Here is a 26,628-nt window from a genome sequence, read left to right on the forward strand (position 1 = left end):
GACAGAAGTCCCAGTGTTCACGGAGATAAGTTTAAGAAAAGCCTCGTGCTAAATGGAATAAAAGGAGTGGTACTTTCTTAGGCAAGCCCTAGCCAGCCAATCCAGCAACCTAGGAACTGAGAAAGGCCCTAGGATTTCCTGCAAAGTTTATGCAAAGGTAATTAAAGGAGGGGCCAGCAAGCAGGAGAACTTGGCCCTCGTGTTCTGCATTTATGGTTAGGACACTGTGGCCAGGCTTGAAGGAGGAGAAGTCTTGCCTGGAGGCCTGGAGAGTTCATTGTGTGAAAGTACTTTTTGTCTTGCTAAATACAGATCACAAAACATTAGTTTTTCAGTTTTCATTTATCAGTCATGATATGTACGAGAAAAACACTCACAGAAACATATACACAAACGTCTTTAAAATACTTCATTAAAACAAAGGTGAACCAAACCATTCGGAATGACATAAAATCATGAACAAAAATAAGAATTAACATAAAATAACAATACTTACACGTCAAAGTGGTCAATTAAAAAAACAAAGCTAGCATCTGGTCACAGAGAAAGACCAAGAGATCCCTACCAATGCTACTTCACTCCCTGTCTCTCAGCCTCTTCTCTCTCAAGCTTCCCTCCTTTCACACTGGGGTACCAGTGCAGGAGGCTCCTGGACGTGGCTAACCGTGCCGCAGCTCCCAAGACAGCTGTGGCTGTACTTCGAGGAATGTAGAGCTTCTGAGAAATCTGGTGCTGGGGGGACAAAATGAAGGAGAGCTGGTCTATGGCCCCCTGACGCTTGTCCTTGGCCACCGTGTCAGCCTGGCTATTAGAAAACTCTTCGTTCTGTAGGCTCCCTGGAGAGCTTTCCACTAAAAGAGAAAACAAAAGAGTCCTTTCAAGAAGTTTTCCAACTCTGCATTGCTAGTTCCTCAACCTAGAACTGACCTTAATACTTGCATATAAGTAAAATGGTATCAAAGCAAAAAAGAGGAGGGGGATGGGATAGGGGGTTCTAAGGAGGGGAAATGGGGAAAGGGAGTGACATCTGAAATGTAAATGAATAAAATATCCAATTAAAAACAAAGTTCTCCAACGCATTGTCTGCCTCTCCCAGTCTAGTTCTCACCAACAGGGGGTGCAGCCTTTTCTGACTAATGGCAACCACCAGTCAGAGGGGATGGTACTCAGATAGGAAAGACTTGGGGATCCCACATTAGTGTGAAAATGAATACTTAGAGGCTGAGGGCCAAGAGAGGGAGGAGCACATGAGTGAGGAGAGGGTCGTCAGAAGAATGAACTGGATGAAGTTCAAACCCCAGAGAGGAGCCCATCAACACCCTTATTTCTTTCCCGCACAAAGGAAAATGATACTCCATAGGTTTCCTCTATTGCCAAAGGGTTCCAATTCCAAGTCTGTGCCAGAGTCAGAACAAAGCTGTAAAGGACCGCCTGTTAACAAGACCTTCTCCACTGACTTATGTGAGAAGAAATAACTATGGGACAAAGTGAAGTCCTGGAGCGTTTCTGGACGCGGATGGGCGGATGGTAGACACTGTTAGGTGGACAGACTACACCAGTGCTAACTCTTTCCCACTGAAGACCCTGTTTAGCCCAGGATATTTTAGAGGAGCCTGGTATATAAAATAGGCATATACATGAATGTTTACTGGTAATTTTACTGTTATTAACAATACAATAAAATTTGCAGGCCGGGCGGTGGTGGTGCACGCCTTTAATCCCAGCACTTGGGAGGCAGAGGCAGGCGGATTTTTGAGTTTGAGAGTTCGAGGCTAGCCTGGTCTACAGAGTGAGTTCCAGGGCAGCCAGGGCTACACAGAGAAACCCTGTCTCGAAAAAAAAATTGCATACTAATATGATTTACTTTTTTTTTTTTTACACAAAAGGATGGAATCTTAGCTGAGTATTTGATACTATAAGGACAAAGAACGTCTTCAATGTTTTTCTTTTATCAGTATTTTCATTTTATTATCAATACTGAGAACACTATTTCACTAAAATATATCATAAAATGACAAGAATTTTGTCTTAGATCATTTCAGAAATTTTTGGAAATTCTACCCTAATCTAAAAGGCAAAATTCAATTTTAAAAAATGAAACTCATCAATAACTCAAACATTTTGTACGCAATTCAATCCAAAGAGACACTAATTTGACACTTAGATGGTAAAGAAAGACAATTGGAAAATAGAAAATAGAAGTCTTTGTTTTCTATCACTGAACCATTTCTGTTTGTTGGAATACAGGGTACCACATGGTAAATTCTATCCTCTGGCACTCCTTCTGTAGAACTTCCAATCCTCCAGCCCCATGTCTAAGTGCTGAGATCATGGGGACATGAGGTCATAGAGTGCTTGGGCTGTGTGTAGGCTGGGCAAGCACTCTATTAACTGAGTTCCATCCAGTTCCTAGCCCCACCTTTTTTGGGAAACCAGTATGTTTCTATAGGAGCTGAAAGCTATGTACAATAAAAGCATTGCAATTCATGACAACCTCAAGTTAGAGCCAAGGTGTTTCAGACAACATGTGTTGGCCTGGTCATGTTGCATGGCATGTCAGCATACAGAGTGTACGGGGACAAAGGCTGAAGTTTAGCACCATGAGGCAGCATGTAGGAGCCACTACAAGTACCCTGGATTCATCAAGAGTTTGAATTGAGGGGCTGGAGAGATTGCTCAATACTTAAGAGCACTGGCTGCTCTTCTAGAGGTCCTGAGTTCAATCACTAGTGCCCATAGGACAGCGTATACAACCGCAGTCTCATGGGATCCAATGTTCTCTTCAGATGTGCAGACAAAACACTCATATACAAAAAGTACATAAATGAGTAAATCTTTAAAAGGCTTGAAAGGTAGTTGCATGTTCAAAGCCTTTTCCTACCATCCATGTTCACCCCTCACATATTTAAGAAGTTGATTGCTAGGCCAGTGCTACAGTACATAGCATCCTACTGTAAGAGAACGGTCATGTTCTGAAGAAGAGTAAACTAACCTGGCTTTATTCCACAAAGTCCTGCATACTGGGCATGCACCTGTAATCTCAGCACTAGGGAGAGTAAGGATGTTAGTAACTTCCAGGCCAGTCTCAACTACGTAGCAGCATTCAGTCCAGCATGGGCCATAGAGGAAGGGAAAACCAAAAACCAAACAAATCAACCTGCGTTAAAAACTTCAGGTGAATTTAAATCTGTTCAGCGGTATAGTCGGTTTGACATCCTGACAGTCTACTACTGCAAGCAACTGATAGGTGGGCACTGCTATCTTCAAAACATAAATTCAATAACTTCAGAAAAAATAAGTACAATCCCTTTTATTTGTGTGTGTTGAGCACATAATACATGATCTATTTTCCCTGATACTTGTGGTAAGTTTTGTCACAGAAGATTTGACAGCTAGTTCTAAAAACTAATATTCTGACCATAAAATTACGAGTCAGGCTCACTTGAGAGAAGAAGATATAAATACATGAATGGTCATATGGCTGCATAGAGAGCCGCGCTGTAGAGCAGGGACTGATCATATTCACTCTCCGTTTGCCTTGCATGATTAGAAAACTGGATAAGCACGTGGGAACAGCAGCTTCTGCTGGGAACTGGGCTGTAGAAGAGCAGCTCCTAAGGAACACACTAGAGGTGTGAAGCCAATGCTGAGAATGCAATCACTGCCTGCCACCCCGAGAAAAGACGGAAGGAAGGAATCCAAACAACATAAAACCTGGTGTCTGATATCCAAGGATGCAGAGTCTTGTAGGGGAATGGTTCTGATGCTTTGAATTAATCAGGAATCTGAGTGTCCAGACACTGAATTCAGGTCCTTGTCCCCAACAGGTTTTTGATTTATTCATAAAGAGGCCAGCAGCCAATGGTTGGGCACAGGGTGGGACACTTACAGTTGCATGAATAGACCTATTTTCTTGACTCTTTACAGAAAAAAATCTGGGAAGCCTTCATTTAAACTTGGAAATAAAGGGTACTGGAAAAGATAAATATGTAAGCAAACCAAAATAAAATGCTTATTTTTTAATTTAAAGAACTGAATGTAAGAGAAAAATAAGAATGTACCATGGGCATATAACATAAGTAAAATCCATAACAGGCTGTGATAGAAACAAATCAGTATAAGATTTTACTAGTATAACAGTTTAAAGATGACACGGCGGCAAACAAACACAGAGAAGACGGCTTAAATGGGAAACAGAAAGATCCAAATTAAAGTTATGATGGCCTTTCACATTCCACTAGACCAGCAAACAAAACAAAACATTTAAAATAGCACCTGCTGGCTAGAATGTAGAGTGACTGCAAATCTCACTCTGGTGGGCACAAGAACAGTCTATCCACTCTGGAACACATTTCGGTAGTTTAAAAAGTTACACACGCAGTGAACATGTGTCCTAGCAAAGTCACTTCCAATGACAGCCAACAGAAACAAAACTCTATGATAAAGGAAAGGAGCCAGACATGAAAACTACACACTATGCAACAGGCACAGTGACACACTGGAGGTCTGCAAGCTGATTTAAGGACTGACGGCAAAGGGGCACAAGGAAACTCTCCAGGCTAATAGGAACACCGTGACTGAACACACTTGCCAAAACTCAAAAGAACCACGTACTTGAAACTTTATATAAATGGAAAGTCCCTGCAAAAGCTGAAAGAAAGTGGCACCGTTAAAGAAACCTGAGCTCAAACCAAGATGACCTTGGAGTGAAAGGCAGCACCAGCCATCTTTCAAGGTATGTTCTCAAAGAGACGAAGGTTTCTGCAACATGACAAAGTTCCTACTTGTCAACTGAGCATGCATAAGGACACACAGACCTACCAGAGCCAGAGTGGTTTTCTGGAGAGTCAGACACAGGAGGGGTTGGACTGGAAGCTGTGGAGGATGCCCGCCCGGGCTTAGGCTGAGTCTGAATGCTGGCAGGTTCAGACTGGCTCCCTTCTGCTGACTGCTGTGATTTGATCAGAGAGATGTAGAACTCTTCCAGTTTGGGCAGTGTGGAAGAATCCAGAGGATACTGTAAATCTGGCTGCTGGAAAATGGGAGACAGGGCAAAGGCGTGAAAAGTGACACACCCTTTATGTGTCCTTATTTAGATCACAAGTAAAAAAGTAACACTCTCGGAAAAGTTAACTCTTCTATATTTTAATGAGGATCAAAATTCAACCTAAGAGGTCTTTATTATTGATATTTCTATGAACAAGTATGGTATTGACTGCTACTCTCCTTTCTGCCATGTGCCCAGTGATGAATACACACAGCATTTGACAACTCAGGACCATTATCGTCTGATGTTAAGTAACACCAACATGGCTAATATGGACATGACGAAGGACTGCTGGCATAATGCGAGAAGATGCAGCTGCTGTGGGAAACAGCCTGGCGGTTTCTCAAAATGTTCAACAAAGAGTTATTACATATTTATCAGGTTATCTGCCTAAGATACATAAAACCCTCAGCAAAGAGTAAAAGGACAGAACTCTCAGACAGACAGCCTAGAAATTATGCCATATATTAGGAGGAAAAAGTGGTATGACACACTTCAAAGGAAGATCGGGATTCAAAAAGGAGCTAGGTAAGATAATGTACACCAAAATCAGCAGCTAAGCACAGGAAGGGAAGGAGCTCTCTTTCTCAGCACTGGAGGATAGCCTGGATGCTTCCTTACCTCTCCCTCTATCAGGGTAGCTTTCCTCTCAGCAGATGTAAGTATAAGACCTCTGCTAACCAAGCTGGAAGACAGGCTACTAAAGCAGTAAGATATGTAGAGCTAAAAATATTGCATAAATATGTTTAGACATACAATTTGATAGTAGTGTCCTTATGACCTGATTGAATCCTATATCCTGGTCTCTCTCTGCCTGTGAATCAGGATGGAGTCCTCTCTGCTACTTCTCCAGTACCATGCCTACCTGTGCCACCATGTTCCCTGCCATGCTGATAGGACTAACACTCTGAAGCTGTAAGAAAGCCCCAGGCAAACGTTTTCTCTTCTAGGAACTGCCTTGGTCACAGTGTCTTACCATAGCAAAACAGTGACTAAAGCAAACGCTTAGTATAAACCTTTGGCAACTTAATTGATGTATTTCTTCATTTGAAATGGTGCTAACTACTTCTTAGGAAAGATTAGATGGACGGACAGGGATGTGCATGAAGAGCTTACAGCATGGCAGTAAACAGTAAGACCGAGCTCCATGACGTTCACAATGCCTTATGGACTAGCAGTGCGACATGACTGTCATGAATGAAAAGGCCCAGAGCACGGCTACTGAAGGCCAGGGAGACTCAGATATAGCTGGTTTACAAAGCCTGGTTCCTTGCTGTGAAGATACAAGCTAGAAAATGTTAGTAAGACTTCCAGTTTTAGCCATGGTACCACTTAACTTCGCTGCATTGTAAGCTCTGGACAAATGAGGTATTACAGTATTTGAAGGTCCTGAGGAGCAAGCAGTCAGGTCAATTTTCAGAAAATGAAGTGGGTTCCATAGTCATACCGCAGCATTTTAACTAAGGCAGTCTCCAGTCAGGAATGGAGCTGAGGTCTAACAGAAGCTGCAGACTTGTGGGCTAAAGATCCTGAGTGTGACAATACACCTGGGCCTTGACAGACACGGCCAGAGAAAGTGACTAGAGACTAGTCCAACATCTGCTCACAACTCTTTCAAGTTATCTGCCAAGTTCACAGTTGCCAATTCATCAGGTGAGCATCTATGAAAACCCACGGAGAACAGCAGCTGGCAGGCTGAAAGGCAGACACAGTGGAGTCTGAGCCTCGCCAAGGTGGAGAGCAAACTCAACAGGCTTTTGACTTAGTTGAAGGTTTCAAGGAGTGAAAGCCAGAGAGGAATATGGAGCAAGAAAGAATGTGAGCTAACATTGTCTTGGTCAGCTTTGTCAACTGACACAGCCCAGAGTCACTGTGGACAGCCGTGACTGAAGAACAGCTTAGATCAGATGGGCCTATATCTGTGGGTGGCTGTCTTGATTAATTGATGCAGAAGGGTATACATTAACCACAATTTCTAAGAATGAAAGTGATAAATCATGTAACTGGTTATAATAATTCTAACTGGGCTCTACCTTTCGAATCCGGGTTGTGCCAGTATTTTTTTCTTGAGCACTGGGCCCTTCTGGTGTGTGAATTCCTCCTTTCACATCATTTGCAAGGCCTAAGGGCTGCCAGGAATCATCCCAGATATCTTTAGATGTAGAAAAACACCAGTCCTATAAAGAAAAAAAGTGCAACATAAAATTTCAAAGCAAGATAAGGTGACAGCGAAGAAGCAGTCGAGGGGGTGTGTTGACATCCACCAGGACAAGGAAGCAGTGTGTTTTAAGCGACTCCAGGAGTGTGCTGATTTCCATCAGAGTGACATCTTTCTTCAAAGTCCGTAGCAAACAAACACCTTCACCACATGGGACTCATGAACGTAAACACCGCACTGTGGTACACACACCACGCTCCTAGCTAGATGGCGCCTCAGCAGCTTAGGACTCATCTACTTAAAAACCACATATCTTTTTGAACTAGAGCCTGACAAATCCTTGAGTCCCAGCATTTATAACTTTCTAGAAGCCTGGTGGTCTACTGGGTTTAAGTTTCCTTTGTCAACAGTGATTTGCTGTTTGTTATCATAAGACTCTAACCTTTTGTGTCATCTCTCCACGTGTCTGATACTGTTTCTTCCCAACAAGGCTTGAAGTAAACAGATGGGAGGCGGCACCCGCTGCCTTCCCCATTTTGGCCTGCAGAGGAAGCCAGTTCTCATCCCAGACATCATCACCTATGGCCACGGACTCCAGGCAAGGCATTCCAGTAGGGACCTCATCCTGAAGTATATCACAAGACAAACAAGTACTGTTATTTTTATTTTCCAACATAAACACATTTTTAAAACTTAAATGCACAATTTTTTTCCTGGCTCTGAGTGAATACAAGTTTAATACACAATTTATTACTATTTCCGTCCTGAAATGCCAAAGAAATCAAGACAAAGACATTTAGGGGCACACCTATGATAAAGAGACTGGGAGAAGAGGCAATGACGTCTACTCTCTGGGTGCAGGAAAGCACTTCCCAACTGACTTAGGGGTCCTAACAGATCACAGGCCCCTGAGGGTACAGTGGGAAAAACTGAGAGGAAGTCACATATACGTAACATAAAATCTCAGAAACTTTTAAAGAATAAAATGTCAGAAACAAAGCTCTTTGGGTAAGAGCAGAAGTGGGCTGGATACGAGAGCATGAGATGAAAGTCTGTGTAGAACAACCGCATCTCCAGACAGCCTGCCCTACGCCTAGGACTCAGGCCACTGCTCTCTTCATCGGCTAGAGGGATTTTTGGAAAGTTAAACACGTGAATAAAGAGGAAGAAAGAAGGGTTTGCGTTAGTCAGCTTCTCACTCCTCAGATAAAATTTTTAAGAGAACTCAAAAGGAAAACTTTTTCTTGACTCCTGGTTTTCAGAGTTTCAGTTCATGGTCAGTTGCCTCTACAGGTGTGGACCTGAGGAGACAGATTATCATGGCAGTGAGAGCACCAAACAGAGGGGACTGCTGAATCCTGGTGGAAGAAAACAGAGAGGGAAGGCAAGCCAGCCTACCTCCTGAGGCTTCTATACCTCACAATAATACCACACGTGAGCAACCAAAGCTTTAGCACAAGGCCTTTGAGAGACACTTCAGATCCAAGTCTCCTGCTTGTGTCATGCAAAACCACATTTAGTCTGCCTTCAGGAGTCCTTAAAGCCTTAACTGTTCAAAAGTACAAGCTTTCAGCTTGTCCCCCAAGGAGACCTGTGGGAACCAGGATCCAGGAGGGGGTGAGGGAGGCGGAGTCACCAACCCCAGAAATGGACTCTACAGACCAGCACTGAGGTGCCAATCTACCTTACTGCACAGCAGCAAGTGGTTTTATACAGCCTTTGGACCAATGGGGAACTGACAGGAGCTCTGGAGTAGCCAACTATCCCACTGTCACTATGGGGAGGTTCCAAACTGCCAGGATTCCAGGGGACTTCCGTGAAGATGGGGTTGGGGGTGGGGAGCAGCCACTGCCCTGTTCCGGGCCCATTCTGAGATCCCACTAGTTTGCTAGGATCTTCTATTTTGTGTCACACGGTATGCCAGAGGACATGGGCACTCAGTATGAAAGCCACCCAAGGGCCGCAACACCCAAATCTCGAAAACTCTCAGCTATGAACCCTGCAAAATTTAAGTTAGGGAGCCAGAGACAGGTGGATCTGTGAGTTCCAAGCCAGCCAGAGGTATATAGTGAGATCCTGTCTCAAAAAGCAAAAACCAACCCCCCCAAAAAATACACTTCATAATAGCACAGGGCTAAATCCTCTATTCCACACAAGAAATAGGAAAATATTAAGAAAGGACTGGACAGAAAAAGTAACAAGACCAACCAGGCAAACAGCAAGCAAACTGTATACAGGGAACGGGGTGGTGGGAAAGGGCTCTGCTGACCCTGTCCCACTCCTGTCTAGCTGCAACCCGCGCAGCAGCTCGCTTGCACTTTGACTGCTGCCTATAGCTTTCCTCTGCAGATTCCCCATGTCTCTGCCACCGCTAACTCCCTAGATTTCCACTGTCACTTTGGCTTCCCTCCGGCTTAGGTGCTGCACTTCTGGGAACTTCCCACAGGGGCTCTGCCACACTGCCTGCTTTCTTGGACTTTCCTTTAAAACCTGAGAAAGCCTCCTCAGCTCTGTGACTTACACTCTGCATGCCTGAGAAGACAACATGAGGGAGATGCTAGGATGTGATGTCAGGCTCTGTCACCAGTGGAGCAGTATCCAGAGCCACTCAATTCCTGGACGGCTGAACAACGGAGACGACACAACTCACAGGTTTGGTTTTGTTTCCAAGTGAAGTCTTTCTGAGGCCTCAGAATATCAACTGTCCTAATGGAAAGTACTTAACTACTTAAAAATGTTATGCATATGAGTGTTTTGCCTACATGTATGTATGCATGTGTACCACAGCTATGTATGTATGCATGTACGTATGTGTACCACATGTATGTATATATGTATGTATGTGTGTGCACCACATGTATGTCTGGTGTCCAGGGGCCAGAAGATTAAAGGTGAATCTTCCCACCTCCAAAGATCTGGAGTAAAGGTGTGTGTGTCTTCCTACCTCAAACATGTGCATCAGAAGTGGACTTCACACTTCAAGTTCACACCAAGAACAGCCGCTTACTAAGCACAACCTTTACTGTGCATGGTTAGTTAGTATTCTGATGGTCTATGCTTTATCATAATCAACCACTAAGCTTGGCTTACAGCATTCTGGTCTTTCTCTAGCCTCCTTGTCCAAATGTTTCCAACTTCCTCCTATAAAGTGGTGATTCCAAAAGTTTCTAAACCACGACTTCACAGAACCACAGCAACGACCTCATAGCCAGCACCCATTTTCTGTCTTATTTCCATTACTCTGACAAAACATCTGAGGCAGAACCTTTAAAGGGGCAATGGTTCCATTCCTGAAGCCTGCAGAGAGCCAGAGACACCATGGGAGGAAGGTGTGGCAGAAAAACCCTTCAGTTACTAGGAACTGTTTAGTTCTATGTCCATTTAACAGAGAGCAGCATTAGGCTCTCCCTTAGGCCCTATGGTCTATTGCCAAAGGTTCTTGGCTCTGAATTGATAATCCTTTTTGATGACTTATTACTGTCTTGATCAGCTTTTTGTTGCTGTGAACAGACACCATGACCTTGGCAACTCTTATAAAGGAAAACATTTAACTGGGGCTGGCTCACAGGTTCAGAGGTTCCGTCCATTACACTCATGGAGGCGTGCAGGCAGACATGATGCTGGAGAAGTAACTTTCGAGTTTCTCTATTCAGATATGCAGGTAGGAGGAAGAGAGAGACTCTGGGCATGGAATGGGCTTTCTGAAAGCTCAAAGCCCATTCCCAGTGACACACTTCCTCCAATAAAGCCAGATTTCCTAATCCTTTCAAATAGCACCACTCCCTGGTAACCAAGCATTCAAATCTAATCTATGAGCCTATGGCAGCCGTTCTCATTCAAACCACCACAGCCTCTCACCTGCACTGGCCAGAAAAGGGGAGGGAGAGGTGGGTAAAAGGACTAGGGTCCCAGTGTCCCAGTCTATTCTTCAACACCCTCCCCCATCCACACACTCCCAACTTCCTCCAATTAATATGTCTCGTAATTCCTTTTTCTCAACAGCACCAGCAGCTGGCAACTAAATCTTCATATAGGAGTCTCCAGGAGATCCCAGATCCAAACCAATTTTTACGCTTCTTATCGAGATTACTGTCTTCTTACTATAAGAAGAGTGGATGGACTTGAAGGCAAATTCATAGACTGAATAGCATAGAAAAGGGTTTTGGGGGAAGATACCCCAAAAGATAAATGAGCTCAGGAATTTGGGGGACAAGTCCCAACTACCTAACAGTTGTATAACCAATGTTAAGAGAAAGCACAACGCAGGGATTAGCTTGAAGGGCTGGAGCCGAGGCTGGTGGTGGGCTACTCACCTGGAATAAACAAAGCCCTGTTTCTATCCACAGTGTTTCCAGAGAAACAAGGGGCTATGTTCAAAACCTCCCGAAGTTCAGTGAAAGGTAAATGTATAAGGTGAGTAATCTGGAAGGAGTCTGGACCTAAAGAAATCTATGCCTGGACAGACTACAGTCAGTCTGCTAAAGACTGAAACCGCAGAATATAGCCAGATAAATATGGCACACTGCCCACGGAAAAACTACTTCATGCCTATAAATTTTGCATCAGAAACCACAAGGACTGAAAACAAGTGGAACAAAAAGTTTAAAGCGATGAAAGAAGGGAACCGGTGTACGCAAGTTCTGTCTGGGGAATACATCTTTTAAGTTCATGATAGCCTTCACAAAGAAAAAAGTTATTCTCAGCAAGGAAGTGAGAATTATCAGCAGCCTTGTGTTAAAAGAACCACTAAAGGACATTCTTCAGACAGAAAGGAAATGAAACTAAGAACTTGAATTTTTGAAGAAAAAAAAAAGGGGTAAATATATTGCACTGTTCTCCTCTTAAACATTTCAGAATATGTTTTGAGAGAAAAAACCAGAAATATGACATAAGTGTTCCATGTATATAGATTAGTATGAAAGAGGTAAAAAGGGGTAAATGATTTATTTGGTGGTAAGACAGCCACATACTGAATAATAGCTACATGCAATTCTGTGGTAAATTACTTTATGAATCCAGTGTAAAAATCAGAGCCTAAACCAAGCACTTAAAATTACACACAGGGAAGAGACAGGAGAGATGGCCAGATGGCCATGAGAATGAACAGAAATCTGCAAATGACAGGGGTGAGGAGGTGGGGGGCATCTCCAGAATGAGTCAGAGACCTCCAGAGTAAGGGAAGCACCCAAGAATCAATGAGGGTGTCCTTAGTGGTGACTCACACCACTGAGGATATGGAACCTGAAGAGGCCCCCTCCTGTAGCCAAGCAAGAAGCCCAGTGGAGCAATAGGAACACCAACACACCCACAAAACTTTCAACTCAAAACATATCCTGTCTACAAGAAATGTAGGGATGGGGCATGGAACAGAGACTGAGGGAATGGTTAACCAATAACTGGCCCAACTTGAGACCCATCCCATGGGCAAGCACCAATCTCTGACACTATTAATGATACTGTTATGCTTGTAGACAAGCAAGTTGTCTTCTGAGAGGCTCCACCCAGCAGCTGACTCAGAGAGATACAGACACCCACAGTCAAACAGTGGATGGAGCTTGAGGACTCTTATGCAAGAATAGGAGGAAGGATTGCAGGCCTAGAGGGATAGAAACTCCACAGGAAAACCAACAGTCAACTAACCTGGGCCCTTGGGGCTCTCAAGAGACTGAACCACCAACCAAAGAGCATACATGGGCTGGACCTAGGTCTCTCTGCACATATGTAGCAGATGTGCAGCTTGGTCTTCATTTGAGTCCTCAACAATTGGAACGGGGGCTATCTCAAAAGCTGTTGCCTGTATGTCAGATATCTTCCTATAGCTGGGATACCTTGTTTGGCCTCAGTGGGAGAGGATGTGCTTAGCCTAGCAGAGACTTGAAGTGCCAGGGTGGGGAGGGGATACCTAGTGGGGGCCACTACTTGCTCAGAGGAGAAGTGGAGGGAGGATAGGAGGAAGGACTGTGGGAGGAGGTGACGAGAAGGATGGCAGTGAGCAGGATGTAAAGTGAATAAGAAAAATAAATAGGTAAACAAAATTATAGAAACAACTATGATAGAAACATTAAAAAGTAAATTCCTTAAATGTAAACAGCAGCAAGGAAGGAAGAACAGAGCCATGGAAGTCAGGAATAGCTATGAAAATGTACCACTAAATCCAAAATACAGTAATCACAAAGTATAAAGTCTAAAGATGAAGTGACATACTGTCTCGAGAAACCTCAATATGATTGCTAGATAGGCTAGAAGTAAAAGGAAGGGGAAAAGATATTCCTTGCAGACACCCAGAAAAACGACTTTCCTGAATTAAACCTACAGGCTTCATGCCAGACAGTAACTGTAAACAAACACAGACACTTCCTAAGTGTCAGTTCACCAAGAAAACATGATCCTAGATCACAAGACAACACCTGAACAAACAGGCTCAAAATACAACAGGAAAAAGGAGAAACAGACAAAACCCAAGGGTAGAGTTGGAGACTTGGACATCGTTCCCGGTAATCAATACAACCAATCAGCTGCAATGATACAGGAGAGCCAAACAATGCTACCACCAACTGCAACTCAGTGACATCCACAGAACTTTCCACCCAAAATAGAATATACATTTTTTCAAAGGCACCAGGACATTAGCCAAAAGACTATATCCTGTGTTGACAAAACAAAGCTTAGCAAATGACTTCAGCTTAGACCTGAAATTATACAAAGTATAATTCCAGATCATGATACACCTACCCAGAAAATAAGGAAAAGAAAACAAGAAAAATCTCAAAATACTTATAAGTTAAACAATTCTAAGTAATCCCATGGTTTAAGTGTATTTCAAAAGAAATGTGAAAACCTACTAGCTGAAAATAATAAAAAAATTCAGATTTGTGCAGTGTGGCTTAACTGTACACAGATGCTGCAGAAGCGGATCTTAGAGAAAGGTCTCAGATCAACAATGTAAACCTCTACCTTAACAATGAGAAGAAAAGAAAACTAGATGTAAACCAAGCAAAATAATTACAAAATAAATCTGAACACAGAATGACAACAGACAAATTAAGACACAATGATTCTAAAGGTTAAAAGAATATTCATGATTTAAAAATGACAAAATGTGAGTATTCATACTCCCTGATTCTCTCTCCATATGTATGTGTGAGTACCTACATGCATGTATTCATACCACATGTATGCCTGTGAAGGCCAGGGAGGGTGGCCCGTGGAACCAGAGTTACAGAACACTGTGAGCCACCAGGTGCTGGAACCTGAACCTGGGTCCTGACTGCGGAGCTGTCTCTCCAGCCCCACACTGCTTGAGTTAGAGAGGTTCTATAAGCCAAGCAAGGTAATCAAGACTGTGAGACTGAAACAAGTACAGGCCTACAGGTCACTGGCATAGAATTCGGAGTAGTTACTGACTTATGCAAACCAACAACCACCTTTTTTTTATTTAGTAAGCTTTAAAGGCAATTCTGTGGAAACATGAGTTTTTTCAACAAAATGGTGCTAAAGTGTGTCCATGTATAACAAAATGAATCTTACCTTCACACCTGTGCTAAAAAGTAACTCAACACTAATAGAAAAAAGCTGTCCTGCTGGACTTTCTAAACTGAAAGTTTCTGCTGTGTGAGAGACACTGAGAGGACAAGCTACAACTGAGAATGTGTGTGGAAACCATCTTCTACCCAAGGTCACACACCTTGGACACGTGAGAAAACTCAGAACAGTGAGAACATGAACCATGTGCTGAGGAAACAGGCAAGAGTAACAGACACTGCCAAGTCAGCACATGAAAGGATGTTCAACACCATTAGTCATTGGGGAACACACGTTAAAAGCATTCTGTGATGTTACTAGATGCTTCTCAGAAAAGCTAAACCAGCTATTAATAGCAAGTGCTGGAAAGGACACACAACACCCGGAACACATACACTGCTGGTGGGAACACGAAATGGGACAGCCTCTCTGGAGAGCAGTCTGCCAAACACTGCCACGTCCTACTTCTGGATATTTTCTCTGTATAAATGAAACTTAGGCACACCCACACACACCAACAAAATAAACAAAAACTTGTGTATGAACACTTATAGTAACTCTATTCACACTTGCTCAAAACTGGAAAACAATTCACATAAACCTTGGTTGGGGATGGATATACAGATTGTGGTAAAGCTGACACAATCAGATACCACTGAGAACACACACTATCAACAACGTAGATATATGTAAAGTACTCAAAGGCATTAGGCTGCATTAAAAGGCCACTCTTAAAGTTCTCTTATCTGCTAGTCTTGAAATGGACCAATCAGAGTAACAAAACAAATGACAGTCACTATGGGTCAGTAATGTGAGGAACTGTGACTAAAGCCAGGGAGGCAAAGGGTTATTCCAGGTGCTGGAGCTATACGACATCCTGACTGTTGTGTTGAATACATAAAGCTACACGTGTATTAAAACTGACAGAAAGGTGCACAAAATAAAGTCAATGTTACTGTAGTTAATTTAAAAGAGAAATATCGGGGCTGGAGAGATGGCTCAGTGGTTAAGAGCACTGACTGCACTTCCAGAGGTCCTGAGTTCAAATCCCAGCAACCACATGGTGGCTCACAACCATCTTTAATGAGATCTGATGCCCTCTTCTGGTGTGTCTGAAGACAGCTACAGTGTATTCATAAATAATAAATAAATACATCTTTAAAAAAATAAATAAAAAAATAAAAGAGAAATATCAACATAAAATTCATGCCAGCATGCATAAGACCTGCACAAACTCAAACCGGACAACAATCTTAGCATGGAAGAGGTAAAGCAGACACAAATCCCACCTCTACCAAGAAGCTATCTCAAATGACAGCCGATAGCAGAGGGAGAGCTTTTCTTCAGTGACTGACACCACAACCCTGGGCAGGCCCCATGCTCAGGAGTAGCTGGCCAACACAAACTGAACTCCGTTTTCTTTGGAGAGAAAAAAAGCATGAAGTTGCCTGGACCGGGAGGGTGGAGAGGATCGGGAGGAGTTGGGGGGTGGGGAGAAAGTATACAATATAAATGTATGTTACCAGTTTTTCAAAGAATAAACAAAAAGATTACTTAAAAGTAAAAGTACACATGAAAAGTGTCCTATTTGGCTCAGCAGAAAATAGCATTAATACTGAATGGTCTAATGAAAGTTCACTATACTGTTCTAAGACAGATGGTGGGGAGGGAACGAAGGTTAAGTTTATGTGTGGTGAAGGGATGAAAATTTCTTCTATGCCAAGAAATTCAAAGAAACTTAAACTGGAAAATCAGGAAATAATAAAGATATTATTTAATGAAAGAATTAAGAGGGAAATTTCAAAACAACAGCTAAACAAGATGGTTGAGAAAATGGTTGTTCTAGAAAGCAGAAAATGCAGGTGTCATGAGGGACTCTAAGTTATGCACATATAAAAACTTATTAAAATAAAAATACGTTCTTCCAAAAATGGAAATATATTTTCTGTTGGGTTTTCCTAATATTGTTTCTCAAAACCTCTAACACTGCCATTCTTACTCAATCTTGATGGCATGAATTTTATATTGATATTTCTTTCTTTTAAATTACCTACAGTAACATTGACTTTATTTTGGTGCACTTTTCTGTCAGTTTTAATACACGTATAGCTTTATGTATTCAACACAACAGTCAGAACGTAGAATAGCTCCACACCTGGAATAGCCCTTCCCCCCCCCCCCCCCGCTTTAGTCACAGTAGCCGACACATCTGGCCCAACAGATTGGTTGGCTCAGTTCCATCACTGTGGTTTTGTTGACTGCTAAGGAGATCATCTGTAATTCAGAGTCATAGAGTAGTACTCACAGACAAAAGCAGTGGACCCTGCCAACTACTGATCGCCAGGCATCGTCACTTATGAATTAACTGAACTTAAAGCCCACCTCCACTTCTCTTACGTCATTTTCTTCCTTCGGGTCCTTGGGCTGCAGGATGGACCACTCTGGATCCTCTTCACAGCTCTTATGTGTTTTCAACGAACCCAATTGAGAATCCTTTAATAATTCCTTGGATGCAGGTGTAAGGTGACGTACAGACTTTTCATCATTAATATCTTGCTAGTAGATATAAAAGAGAAACCATTTTCTACATTAATGCTGTTTCCACAATCTGCATTCCTACAAACTTTGATGGAAATTTTACTCTATAGTTCATACATACACATAGGTGTTCTGTCTGTCTGTCTGTCTCTTTCTTTCTAATTTTACCCATTTCCCTAAGTCTTCCCATTCTGTTCAACTATATCAGCAAACCACCATTGTTGGGCACGTTATCAAGTGTCTACAAGATACCCTGTAGCTACAAAGGAACAGACAATTTCCAGACCCAAAGAACTCCAGGAGACACGGTCAGGTAAAGGCAGTGCAGTCTTCCCAGTATGGCCATCACAGAGACGTGGCGTGCAGATGACAGGAAGGTGGAATGAGAGGAGGCAGTGAGGATGCTGCAGGCACACTGCTAGTCAGGACACTCTAGCACAGCAATGGGCAAGAGGCCGGGGTCACAGGGGTGTGTGTGTGCGCACAGTACACAGAGCTCTAGCACAGAGCTCCGCTGGACCAAAATACAAACCAGATCAGGAGAGTTTACATGTTGTTTGTTTTTTGTTTTTGCATAAAAGATGGTATTTCATTTCTAGAACCAAACTATAATTACTTGAAGACAGCAACAGATAAGAAGACATTCTAAAAAGGTTAAACAATGAATTCAATTCACTATTCAAGAATGATGAAACACAATTCTTCCAATGTAGTGATAATGATTAAGAAAGATTCAGGCTTGTTATAGACCAAACAAACCAAATTAATTAAAACAATCTTCGGGGGCTGTAGAGATGGATCAGTGGTTAAAGGCACTTGCTGCTCTTATAGAGGACTCAAGTTTGATTCTCAGTCAACCATCCGTAACTACACTTCCCAGGGATCCAATGTTCTCTCCTGACTTCCATGAGCACTGGATGCACTGTGGTGTATTACTTACATGTAAAGGCAAAACATTCATAAAATAATGTGTCATTTAAGATTTCTAAATGATTTTTTTATTTTATGTGTATGAATGATTTGACTACATGTGTACCACATGTGTGCCTTTTCCCCAAGGAGCCAGAAGAGAGAACTGGATCCCCTGGAGCTAAAGTTACAGGCAGTTCTGAGCCACCAGGTGGGTGCTGGGAACCAACACAGGTCCTTTGCAAAAGCAGCAAGTGGTCTTAACCACTGAGCCATGTATCCACTCACAAGCCAAACTACTGTTCTTTGAAATGCAGCAGGAGCCATTCATATTTTTGTGTATTTGTCTGAGACAAAGTCTTGCTATGTAGTTAGGCAGGTCTCACACTTGTGACCTTCTTCCTTAGGGCTCCTGTGTGCTGGCCTTTGAGGTGGGTGCTGCCACCCATTTTTTATGGCAAGTTAAAAGCATAGTAAAAATGACCTTGCCTTTCAATCTTTTTTAACAGTCAGTAAATACTTAAGAAAAAATTTTGCCATCTCCAAAATATGAAGATGTACCTACTAAACAAAGGGATATTTTTATATTCCATTACATGCAAAGAAAATAAAACACCTTGTATCAGCAAACAAAACACTCTTGAGCCTTACATTTAAAACGTCAAATACTGTTAGCCCACTATCCACTGCCATCGACTGTCAGAGGATGTGTCTTACTTTGTTCAAGAAGCATTCAATTCTTGCTGTGGGCTTCACTTTCCCTTTGTGCTCTGAAGACTAAGTAGCCTATGGGAGTACTCCCGACGGTGCCTGTGATACAATACTAGTTCAAGAACTGTTTCTACTGAGGGAGAGGTAGAATAATACATGCTTAAGGAAAAATTATTATAGTACCGTCATTACCAAGGTGGGAGAGCCAGCCATTTTTATAGAGTATGAGCTAAGAACACTCAATAACCTGAGTCGTACAATAAGTAGTCAGATGTTTAGTGGGCAAAAGCACTTGTCACCGAGTCTGTCAGCCCGAGCGTGACCCTTGGAACCCATGGTAGAAAGAGAGAACCAACCCTACAAGTTTTCTTCTGACCTCCAAATATGCATTGAGGCATGCACAGGCCTATACACATACATAGAACTCATAAATGCAATCGAAAGATTTTTAAAAGACTAGCACTGGCATCAGCAGTGTAGGGAGCCACAGCCACACAAAGGGAGCAGGAGAATCTGGTTCATAAGAGGAGTGTCAGGAGGAAACAGAACCAATGCACAGGGTTAAACAGCACAGAGACAAGGCCACTGTTACAGCCACTGTGCAAGATTCCCAGCTCTTCGGTCTGGAAAGCTCCATCACACTCACCTACAAAAGGAGGACGTAACTACAGCGAATGAGAGTGACTCCACTTGCAGGAGCTTTCCATGGGCTGAGCAGGGCACTCACCTGGGGTTGCTGCAGTGTCTCCCTGTCTTCATTCAAACAGTGCTGCTGCCCCGGGTGCCCCAGCTCTGTCAGGACCATGTCACCCGGCGCCGAGCTGGAGTTAGTGTACAGTGCTGGCGGGTTTAGATCCCTGAAGCCCTAGGACAAAGCGTTTCATTATATAACAAGCTAGAAAAGGAGAACATGCTGGCAGCTTCAGCTGGCACTGAAGCCTATTTTCTAACATTGATAAGGTGAAAATTTCCATATTGATGCTTTAGTTACAAAAATTGCAGCAAGATGAGAAATTGTGTAGATGTACTATCACTAATTTCAAAATAAGAGAATGTTTTTCTTCTCTAGGAAAACGTTAGATAACTAAATACTTCGGGGTTAAAGGGATTAGATCGTTTGTTTTAAACAGTTTTTACCAGAGGATAAAGAACCATTAGCAAAATGTGGAGCTGTTTGTTATTGGTGGAGGTAATGGCCTAGTTTCAGTGGTCACCTGGAAATGAAGAGGGCATCTGCATTAAGAATCCAGGAACCTAACAGACATTCCTAAGACTAAATCAGTGACTGCTCATACCAAATTGTTTTATATCCTAAAGTGTGGCATTTAGACAAAGTATGTTGAACAAAATATGCACTCTACCTTGGATGGGGCATTTTCTCTGCATACGATAGCATGGCCTTCTGTCCTCAAGACGTGATGAAAATATACATCTTCATTTGAGGACGTATCACAAAGAAAAATATTCAGGATTCCGTCTATATACTCATCCACCACCCCCACTAATGGCTTCAAACCACACAGCTTCTGGAAGTGCAAAATCGCTCTGGATGTCCAGTGTTCCTAAAATACAACAGGGGGATTTATGTGATAGGATTTAGACACGAGTCACAGTAATCATATACAAAAATGAACTGCTAGCGAACTAGAGTTTCAAGTGAAAAAACCAAATTCCCAAAATCCAGAGTAACACATAAAATATGTATAATTTAAGGTGAGAGACATTAAAAGAAAAAAATGGTTAAAAAAAACATGACTACAAAAATTATCTGATGAAAAACACATTTTCAGAAATAGATTTACTTGTAATAAATAAAAAGACCAATAATAAAAGAAATGCAAATCAAAAGCACTCAGAGATTTTACCTCAACTCAGTAAACACAGCTATCACCAGGAAAACCACAACAAATGCTGGAAAAGGCACAGAAGGAGCCCGTGTAGCTGCTGGGTGTATATTTGTCCAGTTACCATGGAAACCAGTGTGGAGATTCCTCAAAATAACTGTACATGGACTAACTGCACGGCTTCTAGTATACACTCAGAATCAAGGTCTGTTTACCACACGCTCCCCGTGGCACCGCTACAGCACAGAGGTGCCTACAGTGCATAAAGATGAAGGGATGAGGCAGACGTGTGCGCACGCACAACAGAGTTTACTCAGCATCAAGAGCAGTCAAACTATGTCCTTTGCAGGAAAATGAATGGAAACGGCCACATTAAGTGGATTAGAACAACCACCCCAGCACAAGTGTGCCATGTTTTCTCTAGGAGTAAAAGTGGTGAGAGAGTATAGACGGTAAAGAGAAAACCTCATAATAAAAAAGTAATGAGGCAGACAGATATCATCAATATATATTACATGTATGCATGAGAGTGTCATAAATGAAACTTTATTTTATATACTACATGCTAATTTTAAAAGAAAAATAATGAAAAGGTTTGGAAAAAATTTAATTATCCACTGAGCAACTCTCATTTAAAAAGAAGGAAGGAAGGAAGGAAGGAAGGAAGGAAGGAAGGAAGGAAGGAAGGAAGGAAGGAAGTTAAAGCCAGGCAGTGGTGGCACATGCCTTTGATCCCAGCACTCAGAAGCAGACTCAGACTCTATGAGTTTGAGGCCAGCCTCTCCTAAAAAGTGAGTTCTAAGACAGCCAGGACCACACAGAGAAACCTTGTCTTGAAAAAAAACAAAGCAAAAGTCAGTTAAAGATTATTAGGCTAACCTCAGAGGGAAACAATTTTTAAATTCTAGGTAAATTATTTTAAATATATCACAAAAGACCAAAGAACTTTAAAGATAGTAACAAATTGTAATTCCAAAATGGAAGGAAAATGTGATCTACTTCTTCCTTCAGAGAGCCTGCTCATCTGTGTAAGTCTCAACCACAGTTCTGATTATTCTAACAGGTCAAAGGGACAGATATACTAAGCTTCCCACGGATTTGTAATTCCATTTTCACACCACTGGAGTCAGCTACCAATCTTCAAGTTGTTAATTTACATCAGCACAACACACAGTAGCAGGAGTTCTAGGCATTTTGTAAAATCGAAGTGGATGCCTCTGTGGAGACAGGCATCATCCAACCAACCTGACACACAGTCTCAAGGCAGCAGCAGTACAAAGATAAAGGCAGACACACAGGAAGGACATCTGAGATTGTCCACAGGTAAAAACAGCTGCCCAAAAGGCTGACAAACCTGAGCTTGGTACTCAGGACCAAAGGATGAAGGAGAGACCGAATTCTTGTAAGATGCTATATAACATCAATGTATGTGTGTTGTGTCTGTGTGACACACACATACACTTGTACACGCATATATACACACACACACAATTAAATGAAAATGTAAAAATTTTATTTAAAATAAAACCCGCAGAAACAGCGAACCGTGTACGAGACCAATAGAAAGAACATGGAAGAAATCCTCAAAATCTTAGAACATTTGTATTTCAAAATCAGTTATAAAACCAACTTATTAAACCAACCTTAAAGCAATATTAACAAGAAAAAGCTATCCAAGATTGTTTGAAACTTTTGAAGAGATCAGCCCTCTATAAAGATTGGTGCAGGTCAGCCAGCGAAATGTCTCAGTGGGTAAAGGCACCCTGCATCAGCCTGCATCAGCCTGACCATCCAGTTCAACCCTTAACCCTTAACTCAGAATGGCTGGAGAGTGCTCTGCTCTCACCTCTGCTTCTTTACACACACACACACACACACACACACACACACACACACACACACATATTCTCTCTCTCATTTAAAAATGGATACAACTGGACTAAATTTCAGAAAGTAAAACTACAATGAACAAGAACTAAAACCTTCACAGGTTAATTCAGTCGTGGACTAGACAGGATTCAAGAATGAGTTAGTGAGTGGAAGATAGTCTAGAGAAACAGCTGCCCACGGTGTAAAGACAGGGACATAAACATACAGAAGACAGCTAGAAGAACTGGAAGAAAACTTACCTTTAACACTTTTAATTTTTGTTCCAGAAAGTGAGAGACAGAAACAGAGAGAATAAAAATATGAATATGGGGCATAGGCAATAATCAAAGAATAGCAACTTCAAATTCACAAGGTTTAACAAAAACTAATAACCCATAGATTTTAAAATATCCAATGGACCGAGCAGGTTAAATTTTAAATTCACACACATAACTAAACATATCACATTACACATAAACACATCCTCACAATGAATGTAAGGAACAAATGGAACCTTTGAAACAGCTCAGGATGAAGAGGACAAAGCATTGGCCAAGGATTTTCAAGGAACAAGCCACCCTCCCAAGGGGAAGGGGATCAGGCTAGCCTAGGAACAGCCTCAGCACACTGGGCCTGAGCCAGCCCCAGCCTACCCCTGGCAAACAGCAGTGGGTGGGGATGTACCTTGGCAGGCAGCCTGTGCTTAGGAAGCACTCCACCCCAACTAGTACAGAGGAAGGGGGGTCCTCGTAAACACTACTAAATGTGCCACCACATGACCCTCACAAGATAGAACGCAGCTTGAGTGGAAGAAAAGTGTTTCCAGGCAGTGGGATAGGCGATGTGTTGAGAAATATGTAATTAGATCCAGATAGACACTATTACAGTTTTTGTAACCAATTTCTTATTTTTTGATTAAAAACAACTTTTCTGAAAAAGAATAAAAACTCTAACAAAACAAACATCCTCAAATTAATGTTTCCTTTTCTTGCATTCCTTCAAGAACACTGTTTACTGTGACTATATATTATATATTAGATCGCATAGAGACTAGATATTCTTTGACTATCCCCTTTTACCGTTGTGTTCATCTTCATTATACTGTATAGTATAAAATATATTTTGTGTAAGAGCGACATATATGATTTATCGTGTCAGACACATTAAATTACTTGAAAATTACAGCTCTCATTTTTAAGCTATTATGTAAGGCATTTTTACACAAAATAAATATTTTGATAAAAATATAACATACTACTGAATGTCAGACACTGTAAAATAACTGCTTATAAAGTTGTTAATAATGCGTGATATAGGAGGGCGTGTCAGGAACAGAAGGTCTGCAGTTACAGGAGGTGGCATGTCACAGGCCTTATGAACAGGTCACTTAAGGCAATACAAGAGGACGAGACCTCAGCAGCTTCCAGATGTTAACACTTTGATATGTACAGTTTAATCAATTTGGGTAGACCTAACAAAATGCCAAAAAATTATATAGCTTAAACATATGAACATTAGTTTTTCATGAATCTACAGTCTTAGAATTCTAACTCAAGGTTTGAAAAGTTTCATTTCCTAGTGAGATCATATTTCCTGGCTAGTAGACAGCCTTCCTTCTTTCCATGAACTCACAGATGGAGTAAAAGACAGAAGAGAGAGGGAGAGGAAGGGAGGGGAAGGAAAGAAAGAAGGAAGAAGAGGGAGAGGGATTGGGAAAGGGAGAGGGAGAAGGAGGGGGAGGGGGAGGGGGAGGGGGGAGGAAGTAGGCATGTGAACGAGGTCAAGTAAAGGAAGCAGAGGTCAAGAGTAAGGGGTGAAGTCACAGAACTGGGGCCCCATGCTAATGATGCGCACTTTCATTTATTATTTAATGTTTTATTTCAAGACTGTAATAATTCTAAGATGAAAAGAGCTTGTATATATTTTGCTTAATACAATAAACACATTAATGCTCAATGCATTGCCAGGACACACGCACACACGCACACACACACGCACACGCAAACCCCTCGGTCATGACCTATGACGTTACCTAAGCTAGCTCAATGAGGAAAAAGATGAATTCATTTCTGGCTTTGTCCAAAAAACGTTCTAACAGTTTATCTCAGTAAATATCCATTTTCTAACCAATAATTTTGGCATTATACTACAGGCTCATAATTATTACCAAAACACAGTATCACAAAGACAAAATAATTCATCTATACTGAGATGCAAATCCAGGCTGGAGGGATGGCTCAGCGGTCAAGAGTACTTGCTGCTCCTGGAGATGATGCTGGTTCATTTCCCAGCACCCTCTGGGAGGTTAAAATCGCCTGTAACTTCAGTTCTGGGGGTCCCCATGCCCTGTCCTAGTCTCTGTGTGAACTGAATATACTTGTTACACATACACACATTCAGGTAAAACATCCATAAACATAAAATTGAGAAGGAAGGATTGCAACTCATAAGATCTGTGGTAGCATTAGCTTTGCCAATGGTAAGAGAGCACTAAGGCTTCCAAGAGGAAGCACACCTTATGATTATGTTTAAAAGGTTCATTCTAGTTAACGTATAGTATGTTAGAAAATTAACTTTAAGTTCTTGTTTTTTTTTGTTTTTTTTTGGTTTTTTGGTTTTTTCGAGACAGGGTTTCTCTGTGGAGCCCTGGCTGTCCTGGAACTCACTCTGTAGACCAGGCTAGCCTCGAACTCTCGAACTCAGAGATCCGCCTGCCTCTGCCTCCCAAGTGCTGGGATCAAAGGCGTGCGCCACCACCGCCCGGCTTAACTTTAAGTTCTTATCGATGGTAATTTACTCCCTTCTAACAACATGCCTCAGAGTCTTCCCCATCGTTGGTCACAGGTGCTTCCTTTTTCTTATGAGATCCATCCAACATTGAGAAGCTAAACTATCTTGTCTAACATATAAAGCCAAACATCATGTTAGTATGTGCCAACATAGGACTAGTAACTAACTAGACAAGGAAAGCAAACCAACTTGAATTATCATTTATTTCCATGGTGTTCAGTTCTACTGCCATGAAGGTCTCACTCACACTGTAAACTATCTGAGGGTGTATAGCCTTTGTTATGCTGAGACAGCCCCTCCACTCCTATCCAGAAATTTTTTCATGAAGTCATGCTGGATTTTGTCAAAGGCCTTATCTGTATCTATTGCGATAGTCAAATGATTTTGTCTTTAAGTTCATTTATAGGACTGATTATATTTATGCTGATCTGTCCCCTTCATCTTCCAGATAAAGCCAACTACAGCCAACATCATCCTAACTGGAGAAACACTCAGAGCAATACCGTTAATATCTGTAACGTGTCAGGGCTGTCCACCACCTCCAGTCCTTTTCAACACAGTTCTTAACATCCATCCCAGCTAGAGAAATACACAAGGGAAAAATTCAAGAACACAGATAGTCAAGGAAGTTGGATTTGAAGATAGTATGAATTTATACATAGAAGGCCCCGAAATCCCACTAGAAAACTTCTAGAACTGACCACCATTAATACAAAATCAACTTATAAAATTCAGTAGTCATCTTATGTAATAACAACAGACACGGTAAGAAAGAGTCTATGGAAACACATCCACTCAGTGTAGCGTCAAGAAAATATGTAGGAAAAAACAGATGTGAACAGCTTATAAAATGAAAAATTTAAATCTCTTAAGAAAGAGACCAAGGAAGACACTAGAAAATGGAGAGGTCTTCTGAGCTCACGGGTGGTGGAATTAATATTGTGGATATGCCCATCCTGACAAAAGCAATGTACAGATTCAGTTCAATCCCAATAAAAATCCCTTATCATTCTTCATAGAAACAGAAGGACAAAAATCCTAAAATCCATATGGAGCATACAGGGCATTAACCCAGGCAATCCTGAGTACAGGGAACAGCGCCGAAAGGATTAACCATACCAGATTTCAACTGTTTCACAGAGCTGTAGCAATATAACCGTAACACTGGCACAAAAACAGGTATTAGACCCATAAAAAAAAAAAATAGAAGACCCAAAAGTGAGTATGTGTAACCACCCACA

General features: G+C 41.8%; 1 protein-coding gene across 3 annotated transcripts in view; it reads right to left on the reverse strand.

Annotated features, from left to right (window-relative positions):
• Nucleotides 1-323: 323 nt before the first annotated feature.
• The window catches only part of Tdrd5 (tudor domain containing 5), a 47,943-nt gene continuing 21,638 nt past the window's right edge, over nucleotides 324-26,628 (reverse strand). For 2 of the 3 annotated variants that reach the window (XM_028760815.1, XM_028760798.1), the window contains exons 11-17: nucleotides 20,246-20,446; nucleotides 19,612-19,749; nucleotides 17,124-17,282; nucleotides 7,648-7,830; nucleotides 7,081-7,224; nucleotides 4,822-5,032; nucleotides 571-851 (exon numbers count right to left, since the gene is read on the reverse strand). In XM_028760815.1, coding sequence (XP_028616648.1) covers nucleotides 571-851; nucleotides 4,822-5,032; nucleotides 7,081-7,224; nucleotides 7,648-7,830; nucleotides 17,124-17,282; nucleotides 19,612-19,749; nucleotides 20,246-20,446 — 1,317 coding nt within the window. Of the gene's footprint in view, nucleotides 852-4,821; nucleotides 5,033-7,080; nucleotides 7,225-7,647; nucleotides 7,831-17,123; nucleotides 17,283-19,611; nucleotides 19,750-20,245; nucleotides 20,447-26,628 lie in introns of all 3 variants that reach the window. The other variant, XM_028760806.1, reaches the window with a different exon arrangement.

Source organism: Grammomys surdaster, unplaced genomic scaffold (assembly GCF_004785775.1).
Source record: "Grammomys surdaster isolate TR1022 unplaced genomic scaffold, NIH_TR_1.0 130, whole genome shotgun sequence".
NCBI classification, from domain to species: domain Eukaryota; kingdom Metazoa; phylum Chordata; class Mammalia; order Rodentia; family Muridae; genus Grammomys; species Grammomys surdaster.